The sequence below is a fragment of the Tetrao urogallus genome, assembly GCF_951394365.1.
Source record: "Tetrao urogallus genome assembly, chromosome: Z".
NCBI classification, from domain to species: domain Eukaryota; kingdom Metazoa; phylum Chordata; class Aves; order Galliformes; family Phasianidae; genus Tetrao; species Tetrao urogallus.
In genome coordinates, this window is record NC_136816.1 from 25,509,059 (window position 1) to 25,533,473 (window position 24,415).

The 24,415-nt window shown below is 39.5% G+C and overlaps 1 protein-coding gene across 1 annotated transcript in view; it reads right to left on the reverse strand.

Moving 5' to 3' along the window:
- CAMK4 (calcium/calmodulin dependent protein kinase IV) overlaps nucleotides 1-24,415 on the reverse strand; it is a gene marked incomplete at both ends in the record, with an annotated part of 151,545 nt that overhangs the window by 41,116 nt on the left and 86,014 nt on the right. Inside the window, one exon of the mRNA XM_079548940.1 lies at nucleotides 14,369-14,441. Coding sequence (XP_079405066.1) covers nucleotides 14,369-14,441 — 73 coding nt within the window. The remainder of the gene's footprint in view (nucleotides 1-14,368; nucleotides 14,442-24,415) is intronic.

Genomic DNA, 24,415 nt, shown 5'->3' on the forward strand with positions numbered 1-24,415 from the left:
TCACCATACTGTGCTTGTATTCACTGATCACCAATAAGCATGAATGCAGCAGTCCATAGCTAGGGATTGCAAGAGAAACTACAGAGAAGGCCCTCATAGTATTTGATACCCCAAATACATTGTTAAAGGACTGGCAAATAACCTCCTTCCTTCCCCAAACTAATTTCAGAGCTCAGAATGTTCATAAAATGCAATATTTTTCTACTATCCTCCGAGTGTTGCAAGGCTCACAGAACAGCAACAAGCTAAAACAGAATAATAAACAAGTCAGTCAGGAACATCAGTGACTAAAATGCCTGCAGATGCTTCTGGAAGGCACACTTCTATATATACAGTGCTTCTCAAAGAAGCACAGATTCATAGAATCCTTAAGGTTGGAAATGGTGTCCAATATCTAGTCCAACTGTCCACCTACGACCAATACTGCCCAGTAAACTAGGTTCCTTAGTACCACATCTAGACAGTTCTCGAACATTTCCAGGGATGCTGACTTCACTACCTCCCTGGGCAGCCAATCCAGTGCATGACCACTCTTTTGGAGAAAAAAAATTCCTAATATTCAATCTGATCATCCCTTGTGCAACTGGATTTCCTCTAGTCCTACAGCTAGTCATGTGGGAGAATAGGTTGACTCTCATCTCACCACAACATCCCTTCAACTAGCGGTAGGGACAATAAGGTCTTCCCTGGGCCTCCTCTTCTTCAGACTAAACAATCCCAGCTCCCTCAGCTGCTCCTGATAAGACTTGTGCTCCAGACCCCTCATCTTCACTGCCCTTCTCTAAACATGCTCCAGGGTCTCGACTGTCTTCCTTGCAGTGAGGAGCCCAGAACTGAAGACTACTCACAGAGCGGTCTCACCAGAACTGAATACAGGGGGATAGTCACCTCCCTTGGTCCACTGGCTACACTTTTACTCACACAAACAAGGATGGCACTGGCTCTTTTGGCCGCTTGGGAATGCTGCCGGCTGATGTTCAGCCAAGTATTGACCAACACTCTCAGGTCTTTTCCTCCACGCAGTCTTCCCACTGCCCCAAGCCTGTAGCATTGTCTGGGGTTGTTGTGGCCAAAGTGCAGGACACAGCACTTAATTCTGTTGAACTTCATCCCATTGGCTTCAGCCCAGCAATCCAGTCTCTCCCTTTTTGAAGGGCCCTTCTACCCCCAGGCAGATCAACACTTCCTCCCAACTTGGTGTCATCTGCAAACTTACTGAGGGTGCACTCAATCCACTTATCCAGATCATCCATAAAGATATGAAACAGGACAGGATCCAATACAGATCTCTGGGAACAATACCTGTGACCAGTTTTCAGCTGGATTAAATCCATTCACCACCGCTCTCTGGGCCTGGCCATCCAGCTAGTTCTTTACTCAGAAAATCATGTGCCTGTTCAGATCACAGGCTGCCAGCTTCCTATACTGTGGGAGGCAGTGTGAAAGGCTTTGCTGAAGTTTGGGTAGACTACTTCAACAGCCTTTCCCTCCTTCACCAAACTGGTTACCTGGTCATAGAAGGAGATGAGTCTGGTCAAGCAGGACCTGTCTTTCACGAACTTGTGCTGGCTGGGCCTGCACATACTGTGTAATCTCACTCAAGACGATCTGTTTCATAATCTTCCTTGGCATCAAGGTCAAGCTGACAGGTCTGTAGTTCCCTGGATCCTTACAACCCTTTTCATATACAGAAGTCACAGCGGCAAGCCCCCAGTCCTCTGGGACCTCTCCAGCTGACCAAGAACATTGATAGATATTGGAAAGCAGCTTGGCAATCATCTTCTTCACCCGGTTTCTCAGCATCCTCAGGTGGATCTCATTTGACCCCATGGACTTGTAACAGTCCAGGTGGAATAGTAGGTCTCTGACTCTTTCCACCTGAATTCTGCTCCCCATCCCAGACTTCCAGAGAGTACCCCAAGGATAACTGGTCTGACCTTTAAAGACAGATCAGATGTAAAGAAGACTTTGAGAACCTTAGACTTTTAATTTTTTTTTTTTTTTTTCTTCTGACCTCTCTCCTAACTTCATCAAGAATTGAGAACTCTACCATTTTTTGGACAATGCCCAAGACAGCTCCCAGCCTCTATATCTCCTACCAGTCCTTCTCTTCTGTGAACAGCAGGTCTAGCGGGGCACTTCCCCTGGTAGGATCTCTTACCAGATGCATCAGAAAGCTAGGAATTCTCATATCATGCCTCTTGAATAGGCTTCTGTGGGCATTTTGGGGCAGAAGGATCTTGCATCTGAAGGACTGTCAGGGTAACTCTGGCTGCAAGACACTTTTGGAAAGGGCTGTGTCGGGATGATTTTAGTTGACTGCTGGGGAAGGGCAATAAAGAAGGCTTTTGTTCCCACGATCTCGTGTGGGTGTGCCAGCAGAGAAGCATAAACAACTACCTTGTTTGCTTGGCTTAGTTTCTTTCTATACTTCCAAAGCTGCATGGAAAGATTTCAGCCAAAGAGCCTTGCCAAGTACACAACCCACTGGACAGAGCCCTGAAATAAATCCTAACTCTCTAAAGAAGACCGTGTTTGTAAACAACAGTTCAGTGAATTATTCCTTATTTTCTCTCAGCTGTGTTATACCACTTTAAAAAAAAAATTGGATTTTCCTCGCCTAAATCAAACATATCAACTCTAAGATTTTAAACATATTCATTAAACTGAAAACCAACAATACATTACGAACCAGCACCCAACTGTTTCCTGATTAGGTACATTAGGTTGTATTTCATTCTGAAAAGTTACTATAAGAAATAATAAAAACAAAAGGTCGTAACAGAAGAAAAGTCCAGGAAGAATAGTAAGAGGTAACACCATAATTTACTTTTACAAAGCCACATGCCCATCCTGCATAGCAGTTTAACTACACCATATCAAGTAACTCCAGCTTGAATCTCATGAATCATTTCTCTCACATTTTGAGGTCACTGAATCTATACATTCCATTAACAGACCAAATGATGGAAAACTGGTCCCCTGTGACTGACCTGTCCTACTGCAGATAGGTCACTAGCAGTGGATAGAACAGGAGCCCCTTTTCTTTCTCTTGCAGGAGCGCTGCTGTGATGGATTACTGCATTTGAATGGCATAGACACAACATTCATTACAGACATCCTGAAAGCAGCCCACTGTGCTGCAACACATGAGATGATTAATCACGACAGAGGGTATGAACTACTTGTGTGAGATGCAGCAGCTGGTCCTTCCTATCCCTCCCCTCTGCAAAATGCCAGAGATGGATATAGAGCGTGTGGCATCACTGCACTGCATGGTTTGAAGAGCAGTGTATGGGGACAATGTCTGCACTGGTGAATTTGTGATGCAAAAGAAGTCAGCGAGGGCCTTTCAGAAGCAAGATAAAGGACTGAGAAAAAAGCAAGAGGGGTGGAAACCCTTTTTCCACAGTTCTGCTCCTCAGGACCTTAGCAACCAGTTATATATTCTAACCCTTGTACTTTTTAAGGAAAAATGCCCATTCAATAATTTTAACTACATGTTGCAGGCAGCTTATTCTTTTGAGACTTGAGCATTCACCTCTCTCTTTAGGTTGAAAAAAAAAGAAGAATGAAAGTAGTCAGCTAGAAAAAAGAGATCTTTTTAATCCTGCCACCAAGGGAAAAACTACAATACAAGACAGACCATCAATATACATCTGAATGCTCATGTGGTGCTCTAATTACAAGCACAGCAATGAAGCACACTTAGAGGAAAACAGCATTCTTATTATTGAGAGATGGGGAGTGTTAAGTTTCTAGTTTGTGAGTTAGTTCAATTATTCATCCTTTCAGTGACACTCTTTCAGTAACTCAACGGGAGCTATAAGAAAGAACAGGACAGGCTGCCTAGCAGTGTCTGTTGTGACAAGACATACGGAAATGATTTCAATCTAAAAGAGGGGAGACTGAGACTGGATATATAAGGAAGAAGTTATTTACTATATGGGTGGTGAGGCACCAGAACAGGTTGTCCTGAGATGTGGTGGATGCCCCATCCCTGGAAACAAGTAAGATCAGGCTGAACGGGGCTTTGAGCAACCTGATCTATTTGTAGGTGTCCCAGTTCATTGCAGGGGAGTTGGACCAGATGATCACTGTGGGTCTCTTTCAACTCAAATAATTCTGTGATTCTATCAGCAAAGGTAATCTAGGCTGTTGTATCTGCACAGAAAACTAGAAAAAACTAACATTTTTTTGTTAGCAACAAACTTCTGCAACATATCTCACTACATTATAACAGTGTTTTAGATTAAATTTTGATTATTCAGTGAAAAACATAATTTTCATGCTCCAACATAGAGACAGATTTTTTTATTTATTATTTTTACATTTATTTATTATTTTTTATTTATGCCATTCAAGGTTTGTTATAGCAACATTAAAATTCACATCAACGTGTCACACAAAAGGATACAAGAACACCACTTATGTAGGCACAGTTAGACAAGAGAAGAAGGACATACTTGCAGCTATGATAGTTCATGGTACCTAGTTCTACAGTCAATGAAATGTGCTCACAGAATCACAGAATCACAGAATGGCCAAGGTTGGAAGGGACCTCAAGGATCATGAATCTCCAACCCCCCTGCCACATGCAGGGCCACCAACCTCCACGTTTAATGCTAAACCAGGCTGCCCAGGGCCCATGCAACCTGGCCTTGAACACCTCCAAGGGGCATCCACAACTTCACTGGGCAGCCTGTTCCAGTACCTCACCACTCATGAAAATAAAATCTAGTATTACCATATTTTTTTACCAGGAAGTACAGTAATACTTCATAGGTACCACAGTAGGACAATGAATTAGTTTTAAAATGGAAGCAAAAAAAAAGATGGGTGTGTTTGCTTGATAACTGACAACATATTGGTTTCCTGCAATTAGTGCTTATAATATGGACTCATGTAAGATATTATTCTTTTACATCATTGCCTCAAAGCTTGCTGGGGACACAGATGAACAAGTCCAAGCAAGTCCTGGGCAAGGGTTGAAAAGTCCTTTGTCTGAGGGACACTGATGGACAAGGCCAGGGGCAATGAGAGAGAGATAAGCTGCAGCTTACTGGCCACAAAGCAGTCTTTTGTGCAGACTAATCTCAAGGAAGATGGCCATCTCAGGGGGTGCTGCACATGACTCTTACCTAAGCGTTCAGGAATACCACATTGGCAGAAGAATGATAAAAAAGGGGACCTACAGCTATGAGGAGAGGTTTTTCTGGCAACAGATTCCGCATGAAGAAGAGGTTTCTGCCATGAGAAGCCTCACGACCTGCCTCTCTCCCTCCTGTACTTGCTCTGCGCTCTACCACAATGCTGAAGAAGAACAAAGGTGTCTGCCATCAGATTCCTCGCTATGGAAACTCACTATGGAATTCCTGCATGCTGACAGACTCTCCTGGTCCTGCTACCTGAGTCCTGCTGCTTCCTCCCGGATTGGCTCTGCAACTTCTTCCTGCTACCTGCTTGCTGCCCAAGGCCGGCCACGCTGCTGCTGTCCCCCCTGCTGCATCTGCCTCGGACCTTTGAAACGCCGTGTAACAAGAACCCTGCTGGATCCTGCTGGTGACCATCCCTGCTTTATGCGATTCTTGCTTCTTTCCTATCTTTTCTATTGCCCTCCTTCCCTTCCCCGTCTCCCTGATAAGGATTTATAATAAACTGCTTGGACCAACATTTGGACTGTTGTTTCTTAATCTCATGCCGGGTATACAGATATTAAAAGAACCTCCTCTCTCTCCTATAGATTGGAGCAAGACAACTCAACGGAGCGCAGTAATGAGGGAAACACATTCCAGTAATGAAATATAATGTTTGCTTTCACTCCAGCTTCTGTCCATCATCATTAATGTTTGTGTCAGAAAATCACCTACTCCCCACATCCTACGCTACTCATCAGAAAATCAAATTTCTCAGTGCCTGGAAAAATAACCATTCCTTGCTTTATTATATAATCATGTACTGTCAGATACATTCAGAAGGCCTACGTACCTGTGGAAGCCCCCAGCTTGAACCTCCAACGTGAATCAAAGAGATACCTAGACCTTATATGTATGGTTCAACGAATGTTGAGCAATTGCTTTGCAAATGTTTCTCATTTCACAGGTTCACATGCATTTTTCTTCTAAAAAATCAATGTATTTTTCTCCTAATTGATCATGGAGGCAGGAGCAAGACAGAGAGAGACAAGCCTGTCTCACATTCATCCACAGGCACAGCAACCCTTTGAATAGTGAGAACTAAAAAACAGGGCCTCCATAGGCTTCAAAAGATCTTTTGAGCAATAAAGCACTGATTCCTGCAGAAGTGCTGTTACTCAACACCTGCTCATCGAGGTTGCACAGTTTGTTGAATAGCAGCAATTGCTACTGACACTCCTGAGGTACTCGTTAGCATTTCTCCACTACCTACTTATGCCTAGCTGGGTTGTTTTTCTAGTTTGGTATTTCCCCTAGGGCAACTTCTGAGGCAAGATCTCCACAGTCTGCAGCAGGATCTGGCCTTTTATACTTTGTGCTGTGTTTTGAGTTAAAACACTTTCCCTTATTCCAAATATTTTTTTCAGAAATAATGTTGTAATTACTTGATTTCAAAATGACAGGATATCTTGCTTAAATGAAACTGTAATTTAAGATGTAAACCACCTAGCAAATATGACACTGACTTTTTGCTGCTCTGGACATTAACTGTAATACAGTAGGTCTGCAACGTGACCATTAGTGCTTGTTCCATTTCCTCTATTAGAGATAATAGCAAATACAATACCCTCATTTCCTTATTGCTGATGACAGCACTGCCAGACTCTTTTGACTGTAAATCTTCTCCTTCCTGTATGCTGCCAAAGGAGTTTTGCACACAGCTCAAAACAGGTCTATGAAAATGCTTTTTGACAAAATAATTCTGAGTCAAAGTACTGATAAAGCAGATTGGTGCGACAACAAAACCCATTGTATTCCTTTGCCAACCTTTCAATATTTAAATACATTATTAACATGAAAAAATTAGTTGTAAATCTTACAACAAACAAATGAAACAAACATAAGCCAGAAAAATGATCAACATGCCTGCACTCTGCAAAAAGATTACGTATGGAGCCATTTGTTGTTTAACCTTGCAGCAGAAACAATATACTGAGGACATAAATGCTTCCTCTCCCAGGAAGCGGCAGTTCTTCAAAAGGTTTTTTACATAGATAGTCAGTTCACCTATTTGCTTATTTGTTCTTGACAGGAATGCACTAGAAAGATCTTCACAGGATGCTCATGAGACCCTTGTTAAGATGTCGTCATCACTGAAGGGAAAAAAAGCAGAGACGATCTATCAGCCCCTATGGGGTCATCTCTGTGTAGAGTATGTTAAATCAAAGCAAATCAAGCAAATTTTGAAAACATAAATACTTTTTGCCTGCAATAAATCAAATGGTATTTAAAAAAGAAACAAACACACAAACCAGGATGTTGCTCCTTCTCCACTACAGGTCACCATGCTGTCTGCCACATACGTGGTGACACTCTCACTTTTGACACAAGGGAAGAACTTGTATATTTGTCCCACAGAACAGCTTGATACAAATACAATACCACTGGTTCAGCCTGCCTTTGCTGACTGTGACTGTAACAGGGTACAGGCAAGGAAACAAAGCCTCTCCTCTCTGTCAGACATCCTGCCTTGACAGGTAGGGTCTACGATGTATCAGAGGCAGGTTCTCTTACAGAACTCTTTTTTAAAAATAGTGTTAGAGCCTCTTTATTCTGCATTCTCCTACAATGATCATTGAAATGAGTGTTTATGTTATTCCAAGAGGCTGAAAACAGATCAAAACTCATAGCCAGTAATACTTCTTCCTATTTTGTCTTGTGCTGTGATTTGCCTACAATGCTCAAAATTTTTCCCTTACCATGACATCAGGTGCACTGCAAGCTATGCATACATCAGAATACCATTTAGTTACTGTCTCATACATTAGCTCAGGACACACTTGACATGGAATTTAGAATACCTGACAATTATGCAAGCTTTGCTAAATCAGAACAATCATCAGATCTGCTGTGACATTCCTTACATTAATTTGCATAACAAAGAAACGTCCCTTTGAAATCTTTTAAGAGTCTCATCACCGACATATCCACCTTCAGATCAGGTATTTCAATGTAATCAACAACTTAAAGCTGCTGGAAACACAGTCAGCAATTGATACCACTACCGTCCCTTTAAGGTTATATCTACATATACATAATCTTGTCACATCCTCAAAATGAAAGAGACAAAACCATCATTTGGTAGACTTACATATTGGAATACATTCTATGGGACATGTGTTTGATCTATGATCAGTTACATACAAGTTATAGTGGCCCTGAGTATTAGATAATCTGCTTCGAATCTAATACAAACCAAGCACAGAAGAAAACATTAATTAATTAATTAATTAATTAATTTAGACTGAATGGGATAGTTGGACAAGAGTGAAGTTATCTCTCATGTTGTTGATATGTATGGGTGCAGGAGGAAGAAGACAATTTAGCTTGTTGCACATGAGACAGAAAACAGTAGGTAGTCCCTTGGAGAAACCAATCTTGTGTGCGGCCCTCACGGGAAGCAGAGACAGTGCATGGGATGCAGCACTGGACAGCAAGACTGATGTTGGACCTGCCTGCTCTCCTTTTCCTCTTCATTCAACAGGCTTTAGAAACAATCAGGACTGCACAAACAGCATGAATGATTTGTGTTTCCATGTATTTTGCCCTTGAATGTAATTAAGCAACTATTGAAGCTATGGCCCTGAATATAGAGAAAACACTTGCACAAAGTGAAGGCAGTTACATATTACTTCCTGGCTCAGATTGATGGGGAAAGATTTGAACTCTACATTTACTTTTATTTTTTGAAAACAACATATCTTTCAATTAAGCAGAAAAAAAAAAAAAAAAAATTCAGCGCTTTTATAGATGACAGGTCTCAATTTGTAATTAGGGCTTTACAGTATTTTAGTAAATGTATTTGAATAAAAAGCAAATGTTCTCACTGCAGTGTTCAAATTCCTCTTAGATTCATGTATGGTATACTTGTGCATCATGTGCTTAAGCAAATCACTTATCCACTTAGACATAATTCTTATGCATTTAACTGGGCACGCATCTGATTTGTGCAAGCGCTACTGCCACAAACCATGCAGATATCCTCAATGTGAAATTTTTCCACATTAGCTATTTGTAAACAAAGCCAAATTTTTTTTACAAATGCTCTTTTAAGCACAATGCAGATCACGACTGAAGAGATTTGCCACAGGAAGTAATGAATTGTGATGGATGAGTGCACAGAATTATTGCACAGGTGATCAGTTATTCACTTCAGTTCAGTTATTCACTTAAAAAAATATTTGGTAATCACTACTAAAAATTCAGTAATCTCCTGCTTTCCAGGGTCAATGAGAGTCTCCTCACTATCAACGATCATTTAAGTAACATATTGAAATGTATTTAAGTAACATAATGAAATTGTATCTGTTGTTGGGAAATCCAGTACATAGTTCCCTTCTGGCTCTAGTAATATTTGCTGTGACTTGAGGCCTGGTGTATATGTTGCAGTGAACAGAAAAGAAGCTTCAATGATTCAAGTGTTGCATTCATTGAAACTCACCCCTGCCCTTGGCTATTATTCAGCCTCAAGCAGAGTCTCCTCACTATCAATGATCATTTAAGTAACATATTGAAACAACTGAGGTTTTGAGTAAATTGTTTCCATTAGAAAGTGGTAAGTAAGATATGGTATTTAGGCAAGGAGTTTCTTTGCACTACTCCCCTCCTATGCAGGAATGTCTCTGACCTTGCAGCAAGGGTCTGAGCAATGAAGATGTTTGTAGGACAACTCAAAAGCGATTTCACAGAATCACAAAATCACAGAATCAGAGAATGGCCAGGGTTGGAAGGGACTTAAGGATCATGAATCTGCAACCCCCGTTGCCACAGGCAAGGCCACCAACCTCCCCATTTAATACTAGACCAGGCTGCCCAGGGCCCATCCAATTTGGCCTTGAACACCTCTAGGGACGGGGCATCCACAACCTCTTTGGACGGCTTGTTCCAGCACCTCACCACTCTCATAGTAAAGAACTTCCCCCTGACATCCAACCTAAATCTTCCCTCTGTCAACTTAAAACCATTTCCCCTTGTCCTGCTGTTATCTACCCTTTCAAAGAGTTGATTCCCCTCCTATTTGTAGACTCCCGTTAGCTACTGGAAGGCTGCACTGAGGTCACCCCGCAGCCTTCTTTTCTCCAGGCCGAAAAAGCCCAGCTCCCTCAGCCTGTATTCATAGGGGAAGTGCTCCAGTCCCCTGATCATCTTTATAGCTCTGGACCTTCTCCAACAGTTCTCTGTCTTTCTTTTGAGGGCTGGGGGCTCCAGACCTGGACACAGTACTCCAGATGGGGCCTCATGAGAGCAGAGTAGAGGGGAATAATCACCTCCCTGTCCCTGCTGGCCACCCCTCTCCCCTCTTCTACCATTTGTTTTCCGAGCTGCAAGGGCACACTGCTGGCTCATGTCAAGCTTTTCATCCATCAAGACTCCCAGGTCCTTCTCTGCAGGGCTGCTCTCAAGGACTGCTCCTTCCAGTCTGTATGGATGCTTGGGATTCTTCCGGCCCAAGTGCAAAACCTTGAAATTTGCTGTGTTGAACCTCATTAGGTTCACCCGGGCCCACCTATCAAGCCTGCTGAGGTCCCTCTGAATGGCATCCCTTCCTTCCACCGTGTCTGTTGCACCACTCAGCTTGGTGTCATCACCAAACTTGCTGAGCGTGCACTCAATTCCGTCATCAATGTCACTGATAAAGATGTTAAAGAGCACCAGTCCCAAGACAGACCACCAGAGGATGCCGCTTGTTATTTTCACAGTTGAGTAAAATGAATTACATCTACCTAATAGCAATAAACTTTGTATGTATCAGTCATGTCATTCATTATGGATCACTAAAAATAAATACTTCATTTAGAAATCACCATTAATGTGACAGAAAAATAACATTTTTATAAAAGCATATAAGCAACATTTTTAAAAAACAGCAGTCCTTAAGTACACAGTAATACAAATTCTCTACATGAGTTTGCTAAAGTTTAATAAAGTCATTTACTCTTAAAACTCTGACATAGAACTAATGCCAAAATATTCCATATCCTATATGGGAATTCTTAAATTTAGGATTACATTAAGCCCACTGGATCCTACATAGTTGTGTTGTGTTAACCTCATGACAAGCCCACAACAACAACAACAAAATGCCAAATACTAACAATGCAGAAAGAAATTCAAAGCTTCTCACATACTCACATTACAATGCCTATGTTACAACTGCCAAAAGATATCCTTGCAAGCTAGGCTGGGTATGTAGCTGGTCTTGGAGAATATATCCTCTCTGCTATTTTCAACAAGCAAAGAGAAAGTATCAGCCATATGCAGTAAGGGTGTTTTGTCTTACTCTTCAGGATGACAGAACACCAAAGGAGAATGGCTCCACTTGGAAAACATTCTTCTCTTTTTCTTTTGGTCCAAGCTTGTGGACTCAAAGATTTCCATCTGCCAGTACTCTTCCTGAGAATAGCATAATGCAAAATACCAGCAGGTAGTACTAACAACTGCTATGAAGATCAGAAACATGCTTCCTGCACGTAATCTCCTGCTCTTCCTTCATGGGACACAGTTTCAGGAAACCAGAGAAGCTAGTCTGTTCTGTTCTGAGATGTCAGATAGCAACTAGACCTCCTCACCTCTTCCAAACAGCAAAGCAAAAGAACTACAAAAATCAACACTGGTTTGTACTAATTTTGGAAATGTTTGTTATCTTATGAGTGAAGATATCTTTTGGCTTGAAGAACTAAGGAAGAATAAATGAAAAAGTGAAGTTTGGGCAGAGAGAAAGAAAATTTCTTCCCAGATGCAAGCATGGGCGTAGAACCCTTGATTAGATATGTAACCATCAGTAAAAGGAAAAAAGAAAAATGCACTCCTTAGTTTCCAGACACTGCTGAAACACTATTTTTATTATTTCCTCTGTTCTTGAAAGAAGAGAGAACTGATATTTTTTATGCTGGTCTATGACCTGGAAGATTGGGGTTCATCTTCTGTGTGTCATTCTGACCAACTGCACCTTTCTTGGGAACCCCAGAGATGTGCTATCAGGTTCCCACATACAACAAGAAACAAATAAACCTAGAAGCTTTTTGTTTAATCTCTGTAATCAACAGTATAATCCCATTTTGGTTTAATTATTTCAAAACAGCTAAGCAAAAATGCTTAGGTGCTTTCCAAGTCCCCTTACATTTGATTGAATACCTACAAACTGTCTATGAAAACCCTTTGATAAATGAAGAGATTGCACTCCCTCATGTAAATAATGTACTGTAAGGATGGATCCTGTATTACAGCAGTCCTTAGCAAGGAATTTATAAAAGCAGATCAGTTTGAGAGTTTGGCAACATTAAGGTGAATAATTCTCTTGCTAAGAGCAATTTTAAAAAAACCGCAGAAGTCAAAATGCTTAACCAGTGTCAGCAGGGTATTATTTGGCATGGTCTGCTGAGGGGACTGTACAATTCTCAGTTTTTGAGAATGATCAATGGATATATTTTCTTTCATTCTGGAAAGATGACCCTTCTGCAGTAGTTTCTTCCATACAGTTTTTAATAGTAACACAAGTTCTGCTCATAAAAGACATTCTGCCAAGTTTGGGAACTTCCACAGCTTTCACAGCTTTAGCATGAATGTTTAGTGTCAGGGCAAAAAGTCAGTGCAACCCTTCTAACCAGACGTTAAATACCATCTTCTGTAAAATCCAAAATTAAGCAACTGCATGCTCATGTGAAAGCCGGGGTTGTTTTTTTTTTTTTTTTGCCTTTGTACATCTCTGTTCCACTAACCTCGATTAAGCCACAAAAAATTATGCAAGCTCAAGATTTTATCTGGTTCCTGGTTTTTAAAACAGAGAGCTGAAACATATTCCAAACCATCTTTTAGCAAAACATAATCATAATTTTTGCAGAAGAATAATAAATTATGGAGAACTATCCTAGTGGAAGAAAAAAAGTTACCTCAAAATATTAATTAAACATTTCAAGAACATAAATGCATTATGCTGTGCATAAAACTTACATATAATTTAGACTGTGCATTAATTTTTGCTCATTACTGGGTACTTTTGACAGAGGACAGTCCTTGTCCTGCTCCTGTCCTGTGTCAAACTCCTTTTACTCATTACCTACTCTGACAGTCCATATAGAAGCCACCTCACTACTACCATCTGCTCCACTACTAGTCCTCGAGGCTGACCTCTTCTTTGCATGCCACTGACAGCTTGTCATGGTTTTATGATGTTTGGTTATCAGTATTTTGCATCATAACATCATGTAGTGTACTGGGAGTTAAAGAGTTAATGCTCCAGGTCTGGGTACCTGTCCTGGAAGAGAAGAACTGCTACATTCCCCAGAGGACTGCTCGCTCTTCTGTTATCGTTTCTGCTCAGGGGGAAAAGATAAAAAGGTCACCTGCCGGCCCTTTCAATCGTCTGGCTCGTCTCTTCACAGCATCAGAGTAAGGCCTTCAGCTTTCAGACACTCATTTAATTTGATTTATTAGTTTCAATTCTAATTATATTGTATTTTATTATAGTGTGCTGTCTTGCATTCCAATATCTTATTTAGTAAAATTGTTTCTCCTCAGATTGCTGCCGCTGTTTTGTTTTTGGGCCCATCCCTCTATTCTTTTCCCTTTTTTCCCCCTTTTTCCCTTCTGGGGCGTGGGTCTGTGGGTCCCTTTGCACTGCTAGTCACAGAACTGGGCTGAACCAGACCATAAGCCATTGACAAAGCTGTTTTTTTGTTTGTTTGTTTGAAGAGTCCCACACTAGGCAATACACCCGAAGTCACCCGGGTCACTCTCATCCCATCCCATCTGCTACTCACACACTGCTGAGCACATTTCTGTTCCAAGATCAATTCTGCTAGTTGACCCCTTCAAGCCAAATACCTAATGTAGGCTACCTCATGGTGCCTGTAATTTCAGACTGCATACAGGGCTAAAATGACCAACACTGAACATTATAGGCTTTTGAGACTGGACAGAACATACACGCCACTGTTAACAGACAACTTAGAACATTAAGAACAGTAACTATATTACTGACTGCCATCTCATGTCACTTCTTGCGCCTCAAAGTGCCACTACCTTACAAAAAGTCAATACAAACATAATTACAAGAAGGAGGTAATGTGGACGGACTCCAGTGAATTCCTGTGTTTCCTTCATGCTTAGGTATTTATTCAGCCATTAGGGGTGAAAGATTTGGTGCCGAGCATGTAAGGCTAGATAATACTCACTGCAACCGCTTCCAGGATCTGTTTAACAGCATCAGCAGCATCTCGTTCACTGTAATAACCCTTCTCCACAATCCTATAAAAAAAAAGCAGTGAGAAAAATTGTGTTCAAGATTATGCATTAAGATAAATTAACTCTGCAGACAAAAGCTTCTTTGGAAAAATGAATGAGAAAATAATCAAATTTAAATACTCTGAGGAGTATGGAGTCCCCTCTAAAGTATAGGAAATAGTCCTTTGGCAATTCAGGTTATCATTGATTTCAGCTAATGAGAAGACAGAGTTAAGGTGTCAACTCAGTAAGGTGATAGGTAATGTAAGGGCTGCTCCAAAAGTAATGCCTCTTATTTTATTATGATGGCCCACCAATATTCTGTTTCACTTTGTTGCCGTGACACAGATGGCAGCAGAGGTGCAGAGTGACCAAATGTGTTTGACAACGAAGTGCATATGAAGCAAAAGTGTGTCAATGAATTCCTCCATGTAGAAAAAGATGCAAGCATTGACATTCATTGACACTCATTGACATTTGCTGAATTTTTATGGAGTTGATGTGAACACAGAGAAATGGTAGGTGGTACATTTCAACAGTGGTGACAGTGACAAGTGGGTAATCTATGCTGGTGGAGATTTTTATGAGGGCAGCATACAGCTTTTCTTCATTAATGTTGAAAATGCATAGCTCATGGCAGTGACTGTGTTGAAAAATAGAATTTGTTCTACCAAATAGTGTTCTTGTACTCTTTGTAACTCTTATTGTTTCCATGAAAATAAATAGCAGCCATTACTTTTGGAGGGATCTATAAACGTACACATTCAATTGAAAAGTTTTGCAGTTTTCTGAAATTGAAGAAATATGAAATGCTTTCATATAGATATAACCAGAAATCCTTTAGGAATGGCTGTTTTTTCTTTCTTTCTTTTTTTCTTTTCTTTTTTTTTTTTTTTTTTTTTCATTTATAGTTATGTTTTTGTACCCCATTTATGTAAATGGAGTAAAATGAGGTTTATGGCAAAAAAGCATTATGCCAATGCCAGTACAGATCTGGATTGCTTAGAAGAAATGTGTGGTGTGAAAACATTAATTTCAAATTATCCCTTCATCTCATGGGCTACAACAATCATTCTTCCCCCTTCAGCATGAAATCAGGGGCTCTGTCATTAAAAAAATATAGCTTCATTAAAAGTGAAACAATATATTTTTCTTTTTTTTTAATGTAAACAGCCAATATGTTAGTACAAATGACATACAAAACTAAGCTTATAAATGTTCTTATTGGGCACAGCATTTGATGAGTTCCATTACACTTATGAGCTCTGAAGATCTAGAAAATCCTTTTTTTCCTCTTGGAAAAGGGATGCTTTTATATCAATTAAATTGTGCTTATATCATACCAACACAAAGGTAAAACAATGCAAAGTTTACTGTGTGACCAACCTGACTCAGATAACCGTATGTCAGTATTTGTAGGACAGTGTTTTTGTTATTCACACTAAAATACTCAGTGGAAGAAGGGCACAGATCCTAAAGATGAAGCAGTTGTGAATTTATACTTTACAGTAAATGTGGGCCCATATTTTAGGACAGCAACACAAGACAACTGTAGAACTAGTGCTCAATGCACATGGCTCACCAGCTTAGGCTGCAAGTGAGTAGTATGCACTAGCAAGCCAATTATTCCTCATGAGATATGCAGCTAATTTCCTCTTTTTTCAGAATTCTAGAAAACAGACTTAATAAGAATAAAAACGCAACTATTAATTAATGACAATATAGCAAGTAGAAAGACTAATCTTCTGTAACAGCAGTAAATGAAAAACTATTCATTCACACTTATTCATTCTATGTATTTTTAGGGGCAGCCTGGCTTAAAACTGAAAACCAGCTCCGAGGCAATAAAGATGAGTACCTAAAGAAGATTCCTGCAATTCAGGTCCTGTAATAATGCTGGGGGATCATCTACATATCTATGCATATTTCTGCACCCTACTTGCAGTAGTTAACGTAAGACAAATGGTAGGTGTGACACTGCTTTATTATCATAACACCTGAAGCCAATGAAGCTTCTTTACAAGGATTTTTCTATTTCAGCTTGCATTTTAGCAATGAATCATTGCCCTTTCTCTCCATAAAGGAAAAGATATCTGCAGGAATGTCTTATTCTGTTATTATGGAAATTAAAAAAAATATTTATGCTTAGCTTATAGAAGGATCTTTAAGAAACACTTGGATGAAGAAAAAGTAAACCTTCACTGAGAGAACAGAAAGACAAGAACATTAATGGTAAGGAGCTAATTAATTCCTGCCTTTGATATGTAAATGGAAAGTCAAGTAGATCAGAGCTTGAGGAAAAAAAGTGGGAGGAAGACAGAAGGCAACTGAGAAGAAAGTATACAGGAATGCTATTTCAAGATCTGAGAAAAAAGAGGTTGGAAGAATTATAAATTTGGTGGCACAAACATTCAGAAAATTTAAGATAGCCCTTCAAATTGATGATGACATTATAGAGAAAGCAAAAATATTATACCAATGATAGAAATAATCCATATTTTCACTGTGCAGAATCACATTTATGTATACACATTTAATGAAATACATTGATAATACACAGCCAGACACACCTAACAGATACACATCATGTTGCAGATCTCCTAAAAGGCCACATGCCTGAATGAATCTAAGACAAATCCTTTTTCTGCTGTAAGGAAAAGCACTTCTCAAAGGCCTCTACTCACTGCTTTTCTATGGGGCATCTGGGAATGCTGGTACCCAATTATAAAAACATAGGACTGAACAAAACCAGCTATAGTGGATACTGCCATGCAAACGCAAAGGCAGCCTGCAGAAAGGGTGCAGCCTTTTTCCTGTGATTTATTCCATGTAGCAGACAGCTGAAATTTCACAGCCTCCACCTGATCATCAAGACTATTCACAGAATCATACAATGGCCTGGGCTGGAAGGCACCTCAAAGATCTTAGCTCCAATACCTCCCCCACCCCCACCACAAAGAGGGCCATCAACATGTTCAGTAACTTGCAGTGATGCTCGCTAGCTCCCACCTAGTCTTTGTATCCTTTCTGTTCTGTATATTGTGAGGCTTCTGACTATATAGATACTGCAGTCTTGTGGGCACTCTTTAATGTAGCTGTGAAGATCTCTAGTGCTGCCCTTCTATGAAAGAGAAGGTTCCTCTGCTGCTTATGCCCTTCATTGTGCGCATCTTCACTGCAGCTATGGCATAAACTTCCATAGGTGTTTCCCACTAGTTTGCAGCCTGCAGATTAAGTTGGAAAGAACACAAGCTGTATTCTACTCCTGTTGGAACACTCTCTTTATAATCTGGGATTGAGCTTTAATTCATCACATCCTTATGAAGCCACTGAAAGCGAGAGGGGATCACAATAAAGGCATGCAGAGAGTGTCCCCGCTTACTCTGCTGAAACTTTGTTACTGATGGAAAAGAAATAAGAGTAGGAGCGTAGTCCACCTAAATGTAATACATTTGAGCTGAAAATCAATGAGGAAGGAGCTGAGGAATCCTGATAATATCATTTTAAAATCAATTTGCAGAGCAGCATTAAAATTACATTGATACACAATTGTGCAGTTGACTGTAGCACAGGTATCTGGAGACAAGCACGCTAGGTGACAAGATGAAGTAATCAACTTCCCACAGAGACAAAAAAATGAACATTTTATCATGAAAGGATAGCACGAGGCTGGCTGCTGGCCCTCCAGTGAGGTCCTGGCCAGACATAAGTTGGGGCTGGGTGTCCTTCCTCAGGCAGCACAGACTCAGGGAGATCACCAGCCTTTCACAGCAGCAGCTGCTGAAACTTGTGATTCTCAGCACTAGCAGGTGGGAGAAGCAAATACTGAGGAGGAACCAAACTGCACAAGGATTGGTTTCTGCACCACATGCCGGACCCCAAAACTGAAAGTCTTTTCCTGATTATTTTTCTTAGGAAGAGAAATCCATTGCAAAGTCTATTTCCACAATTTTGAACAGAAGCTGTTTTAGTGACCCTTTGAGACCAAGTAAATCTTACCTACTTTAGCAAACTGATCTTTTCCTCCTCCACTCTCTATACTGACACATTCTCCTATTCTTAGCTTTAACTCCCCACTTCCTTCCTACACAGGCCAAACCTCCCAACCTCCAGCTCAGACTGAAATCTCAGCACAGAAAGTCTTGCTTCCTTCACCTCAGAACGATAAGTGCAGGTAATTTTTATGTAAATCAATCTTAACAGTTATTATAATATTTGCAAATTCTAGCCAATGCCTGATATTGTTATTAGAAATACCATTTCTCCAAGCTATGGAGCTGCTTCTAAAACAGTATTAAGAAATACATAATTTAGCTTTCAAATGCCTGTAAATACATTTAGCTGTCCGGAAGAAAAAAAAAAATAATCACTTCTACCTTGCATTTCTTTACCAGCTTCCAACATTATTTCTCTTTATATGTTGATGCTAAGCTTATATTTGCTTTTTTGATCATTCTTTATAAATATCACAATATCAGAAAAAGGTATCACTCTTGTTAGGGCTATTTTCATTCTTTTTCTGGCTGGCTTTTATGTCACACTCCTGTACCATGTTACTGGTGGTCTGCATCCCATTACATCACATGCAGTACTACTGAGATACTTGCTTATACAAATATAAGATCTATTTGAATAGCACTGTGTGCTGATTTTTTCAATATTTGATTTTATATAATGAATGTTCATTTATCTAAAATTCTCTGGTTGCCATGGAGATTTTCTCTGTACATATTCACTTAATTCTTACATAAAGATAATTTAAAAATAAAATTAATGTACTTCTACAAAGTAAAGTAAGCCTGAAAATTAGTCAGAAACAGGGAAAGAAAATGATATCACTCTATTCAATAGCAAAAAAGTTTTCTACAAAGAACACCTTTCCAGTGAGTGGTTCATAAAATGGCCCATGCCTCTACTGAGAAGGTTTTGATTCCTTATTGTTTTGATGTCATTTGTTTAGTTAAAAAGTAAAGCTTCCTCTTTAACCATGGATGTATTTTTCTTAATAAAGCATTGAAGAATAGTATACAATTGAAAAATAGTATACAAATACCATAGCTCAGATTCAATTTGCTGATTCTTCCTTATTTTATGACCATTTTCATAATTCCTTTCAGAACAGCTTTTATTGTTACTAATGACCAAAACTGTCTGCACCTAATATGAAGAAGGATAAGGAGAAATACAGAAATGGCTTTCAATCTGACTCTGGGTCAACCAAGGAAGACATTTCCTGAATTTGAAATTAAATACAGCACTCAAGTTATTTAGAGAAGCTGTTTTCCTTCCTCATTATGATAATGAGAGGTAGTTCATGAAAAAGTGTGGCATACAGGAGAATTTGGGGGAAGATTCCATATTTATTATAACAGGTACTAGTGTTTGTTTTCCCAACTTCCTCATCACCATTTCCACAGCATACACAGAACTAAAAATCCTCTGAGCTAAATAAAGAACTATACATTAAAAGCTTTGATAAGACTAAATAAATTGCCACATCTTCAAATATAGCCATAATACAGCCATCTGCAGTGAAGTTAGTAGGAGCAGTTCAGCACCCATAATTTTCAGAAGGACAGATTTATCTATCAGAGACTCCATTTCAGTCAGCATATTAATAGTTTTTAATGGCTAAATGTGACGAGCTCGTGTGAACTACCTGCTTGTCACAGCCCTCCCTGCCAAAGCCAGACAGCTGTGGCTGTCCTGACATTTTAAGCACACTGTGTTAGAGCTCACTCTGGCATGTTGCTTACTTCCCCAAAAGTCTGAAGCAAAAGGCCATCAAATTTTGAAACTGCATGTGGCATACTTAACATATACTGTGCTTATATCTCTGTCACAGTGCTTAAGAATACTTGTTGTTACACAGTTCCAGATTACTCTAGGTTCACTGCCTCCAGCCCGTCAACAACTTAGGCACCTCTAACAGTGCCTGGATGTATCATACATTCCTTACTCCAGTTATGCTTCAACACTGACCAGAAAATCACGTTTTCTGAGAAAGATTTGCTTGTCAGGTTTTGATCGTAAGATCAATTTACTTGTAGTTTAGGACAAATACTTTGGTGCCATAAGTACTCCAGATAACTTTACTTCTTAAAATGTTTTGGCTTCCCTTTGTACTTCAGTCATAATGTAAATAAAAGAAGCAACAAAAAACAAAATGTGCAAAGCTCTCATATCTTGTTTTATAATTTCAGGAAAGGTTTTGAATCAAGGTACAGGAAACACAGTGAGCTCTTGGTCTGTCAGAGACTTTCTGTACATATACAGCTTCAGGTACAGAGGCCGCAGTCAAATATACATAATCTGGTCACCTGCACGGAACTGTCAAAACCTCTGCATTTCAAATGAACTTAAATGCTAGATTTGGTAGTAATTGGGGGAATGTTCATATTTAAATTAAGTGGCATCTCTCCTCATTTCCCTAGCATGCAGGTTGTGTCTATATTTCAGCAATGAGGCCATGGCAGAAAGAGAACATATTTGCCAGTGATGCTGAAACTACAAGGAGTCTATGATGACACTACTTAACAAACTCAAGAGCTTTGCAGACACCAGTCTGCCCTACCTCCATAAGGACTGTCCCCTTTTCCAAGTGTGTCAGTGAGACAGAAGGAAAATTTATGTCAACAATTCCAGCAAAGTTATCTTGAGTAAGAACAACAAAAGACAAGAGGATATTTTAAATGAAAATATCTTAGCTGAAGAGGCTTCCACAGTGAAGTTAAGAGCCAGGCGTGCTCTAATGTTGTATCAGTTCACATTTACAGAGTGGCATGAAGCCAACCAGTATTATAATTGCACCATCACCCTAGTGTGAATTGTTTATTCATCCCTAAAGCTGTAACTGAATATCCTCTGATGTTTTAGGTGTTTCATCTAATTCTAAGTGCATGCACTGACCACATTCTAAGTTGTATTTTATATTACAACCATTTCAAAAAATTACTTTTTTTTCTTGTCTTGAAGAGAATATTGTAGTCTGCTAGAGTCTGACAGACTTAAAAAGTAATTCTGACAGTGTCAGGTATAACGGCATTATTGCAACTTTGAACGGGAAGGAAACAGTAAATTATATTAGAAAGCCTACAAATGAGCAATAACACACACCTCTCTATTCTGTAAACTGTTATTTTAATTACTGCTGCGGCAAGAATCAAGAGACTTTAAATGAGCTATTATTACATCAATAAGCACTTTCACCACAGCCAATTTGTGTGTTTTTCATTCTGCTTTTCATTGAATAGGGTGCATTTGAGTAAGTCAAGACAGAAAGATTTCTTCTTCATTTTATTTTGCTACCCTTGAGGAGGGAATACTATCTCGTTCATGTGAAATAGCGTCCAGTGCATGGCTCTGATTCATGTTCAAAAGACAAATTAATACCAATTAAAGAGACCAGACATCAGAAACAAATGAAAGATGCTACTCTGCCACAGATTTACAAAAGACACACGTTTTTGTGGCAGATGAAGTCTTTGGCAATTCCTATTTCCCTATGCAGAAACAAGAAGCATCAAGAAATTTTGTTCACAAGAGGTAATAATTTCAGCACCTATAAAAAAAAGACAAGTTCTTCAGGAAAAAAAAAATCATATTTTGTTAACTTACACTCCATACAAGACAGTATCAGCTGGAATTGAAATTTCAGAGGAAATAATATTAAATGTGAAATGAAAGCGAGTTGAGAGACCTTCATCCATAAACAATATTTTTAGACAGTGGTTGGTGTACTTAATAAAATGAAGGAAGAAATAAGAGATCCTGCAGTCAAGATGACAAAGTACAGACAAGGAGAACATAAGGACTGTCATAATCATATCAAACTGAAAAAAGAAAGAAGCTAATGAAAGCTATTGTTATCAACCTTCATATATTCTGAGGAAAATGAGATCAGCCTTTGGTTTCATTCTTTTAAATTTAGAATAGATATTTTTTTCTGAAATTAATATTTGGAAAAGTGATTCTGCTGAAAATCAACAAATATCAGTAAAATTTGAATGGAAAATATCAACTTCAAAAAGAGACAGCTCATAAAAGACAGATAACAGACTTCACTGTACTGCAAGACTGTCACACTTAAGAGGTTAACTGACAAAAGAAAAACCAGATCAACAGAGAGACTGAGAATCTGATAAAAGGCAGCATGGAATAGAAGAAAAAGTCAATCTTGAAAGTATAAAGCAATTACATTACATTTAACCAAAGAATGCTGAAGGGACAGAGGGTAAAGTAAAGAAGCAAGAGAAAAATATAACTGAATTAACCTTAGGAAAAATTATCATTATTCCAAAAGGAAAGAACTGTAATGAAAATTGAAGAAATAATAATTAAAGGGTTTAACATAATAAAGAGAGAAGAGTGATTACATATGTAATCAAATCTTGAAACAATCTAAAGTTTACTTATTAGTAGTAGAAGTGTTTTAAAAAATTATCCTGATGAACAATTTGCTTATATAAGTAAGTCAAAGCTAATTTTGAACAGAAAACCTACATCAGTTTTTACGGTAAAGTCATTCTACGTTCCCTGATGGTCGCTGAATTTAATCTTTGTTCTACTGAGATCCCTGACTCATATTAAAATGTTTTATTTAATTTATTTGAGCTCAAATTCAGTCCCATCTATCTAAAAGTACTCAGAGAGTTGATTCCATCAATTCTTCCTTTAGTCTTCTTCTTTCATATTGGAAGAAGCTTTCTGATTATAAATCTGCCTTCTAAAAGTAACCACATAGAGTTTATTGCTTTATTTTGTATGCATAATATGATGCCATTCAAAAACCTAGTAAAACCAAATTATTTCTTTCCATAACACAAACTCCTCATTGTCCATTGTCTAAACTCTGTTAGATACTCTTCCTAAGAAGTTGATGTAAGAAGAAAATTGTGAGAAAGAGATGAAAAACAACCTTCTCCTGTCACTGTGCTTCATGTCCTGCAATTTTCTATCCACAAGTAGAGTGCAAACAAGATATTTTTAAGAGGGACCATTCTAGCAGACGGAGAAAGGAGGGGTGAATCTTGGCATGATCACTCTATCATACATTTGAACAGTTATGCTATTTCTGGGTTTCTGTTTCCTTCAGTAAGATCCAGTCCTCAGTACAAAAAAGACAGGGATCTCTTGGAAAGAGTCCAGCGGAGGGCCACAAAGATGGTGAAGGGCCTGGAGCATCTCTCCTATGAAGAAAGGCTCAGTGAACTGGGTCTGTTCAGCCTTGAGAAACGACGACTGAGAGGGGACCTGATCCAGGTTTATAAATATCTGAGGTGTGGGGGGCAGAATGGCGAGGCCGGACTCTTTTCAGCGGTGAATGGTGACAGGACAAGGGGAAATGGCCAGAAACTGCAGCATAGGAAGTTCTGCACAAATGTGCGAAGGAACTTCTTTACAGTGAGGTGACGGAGCACTGGAACAGGCTGCCCAGGGGGGTGGTGGAGTCTCCTTCTCTGGAGATGTTCAAGACCTGCCTGGATGCCTACCTGTGCGACCTGCTGTAGGGAACCTGCTTTGGCAGGGGGTTGGACTCGATGATCTCTGGAGGTCCCTTTCCCCTACAATTCTGTGATTCTGTGATTCTGCGATCCTTTCCTGGCTGCAATGAGGACTACTGTCAGTATCAGGGCAATGTGAGAAACACAGACTTGCTGTAGGACACACTGGACTGGAAGACTAAGCAGTATCAGAATACTCTTCCAAGGCTCTGTCACAGTGCCATAGTTTAAAATGTTCTTCAAGCATGCATAGTTGATTCAAACATATAGGGTGAAAGAGGAGGGGCAATTTTAAGAAGCCATATTTGCCAGAACTGGGCTGGAGACTAGAATATCACTTAATTTACACTTACTAGACCCATCCACCTTGACTTCAGCAAGGCTTTTTACATGTTTCCCAGAATAACCCCACTGATGAGCTTAGGAAGTCTGAGCTAGACAAGTGGACAGTGAGGTGGATTGGGAACTGGATGACTGGCAGAGTGCAAAGGGTTG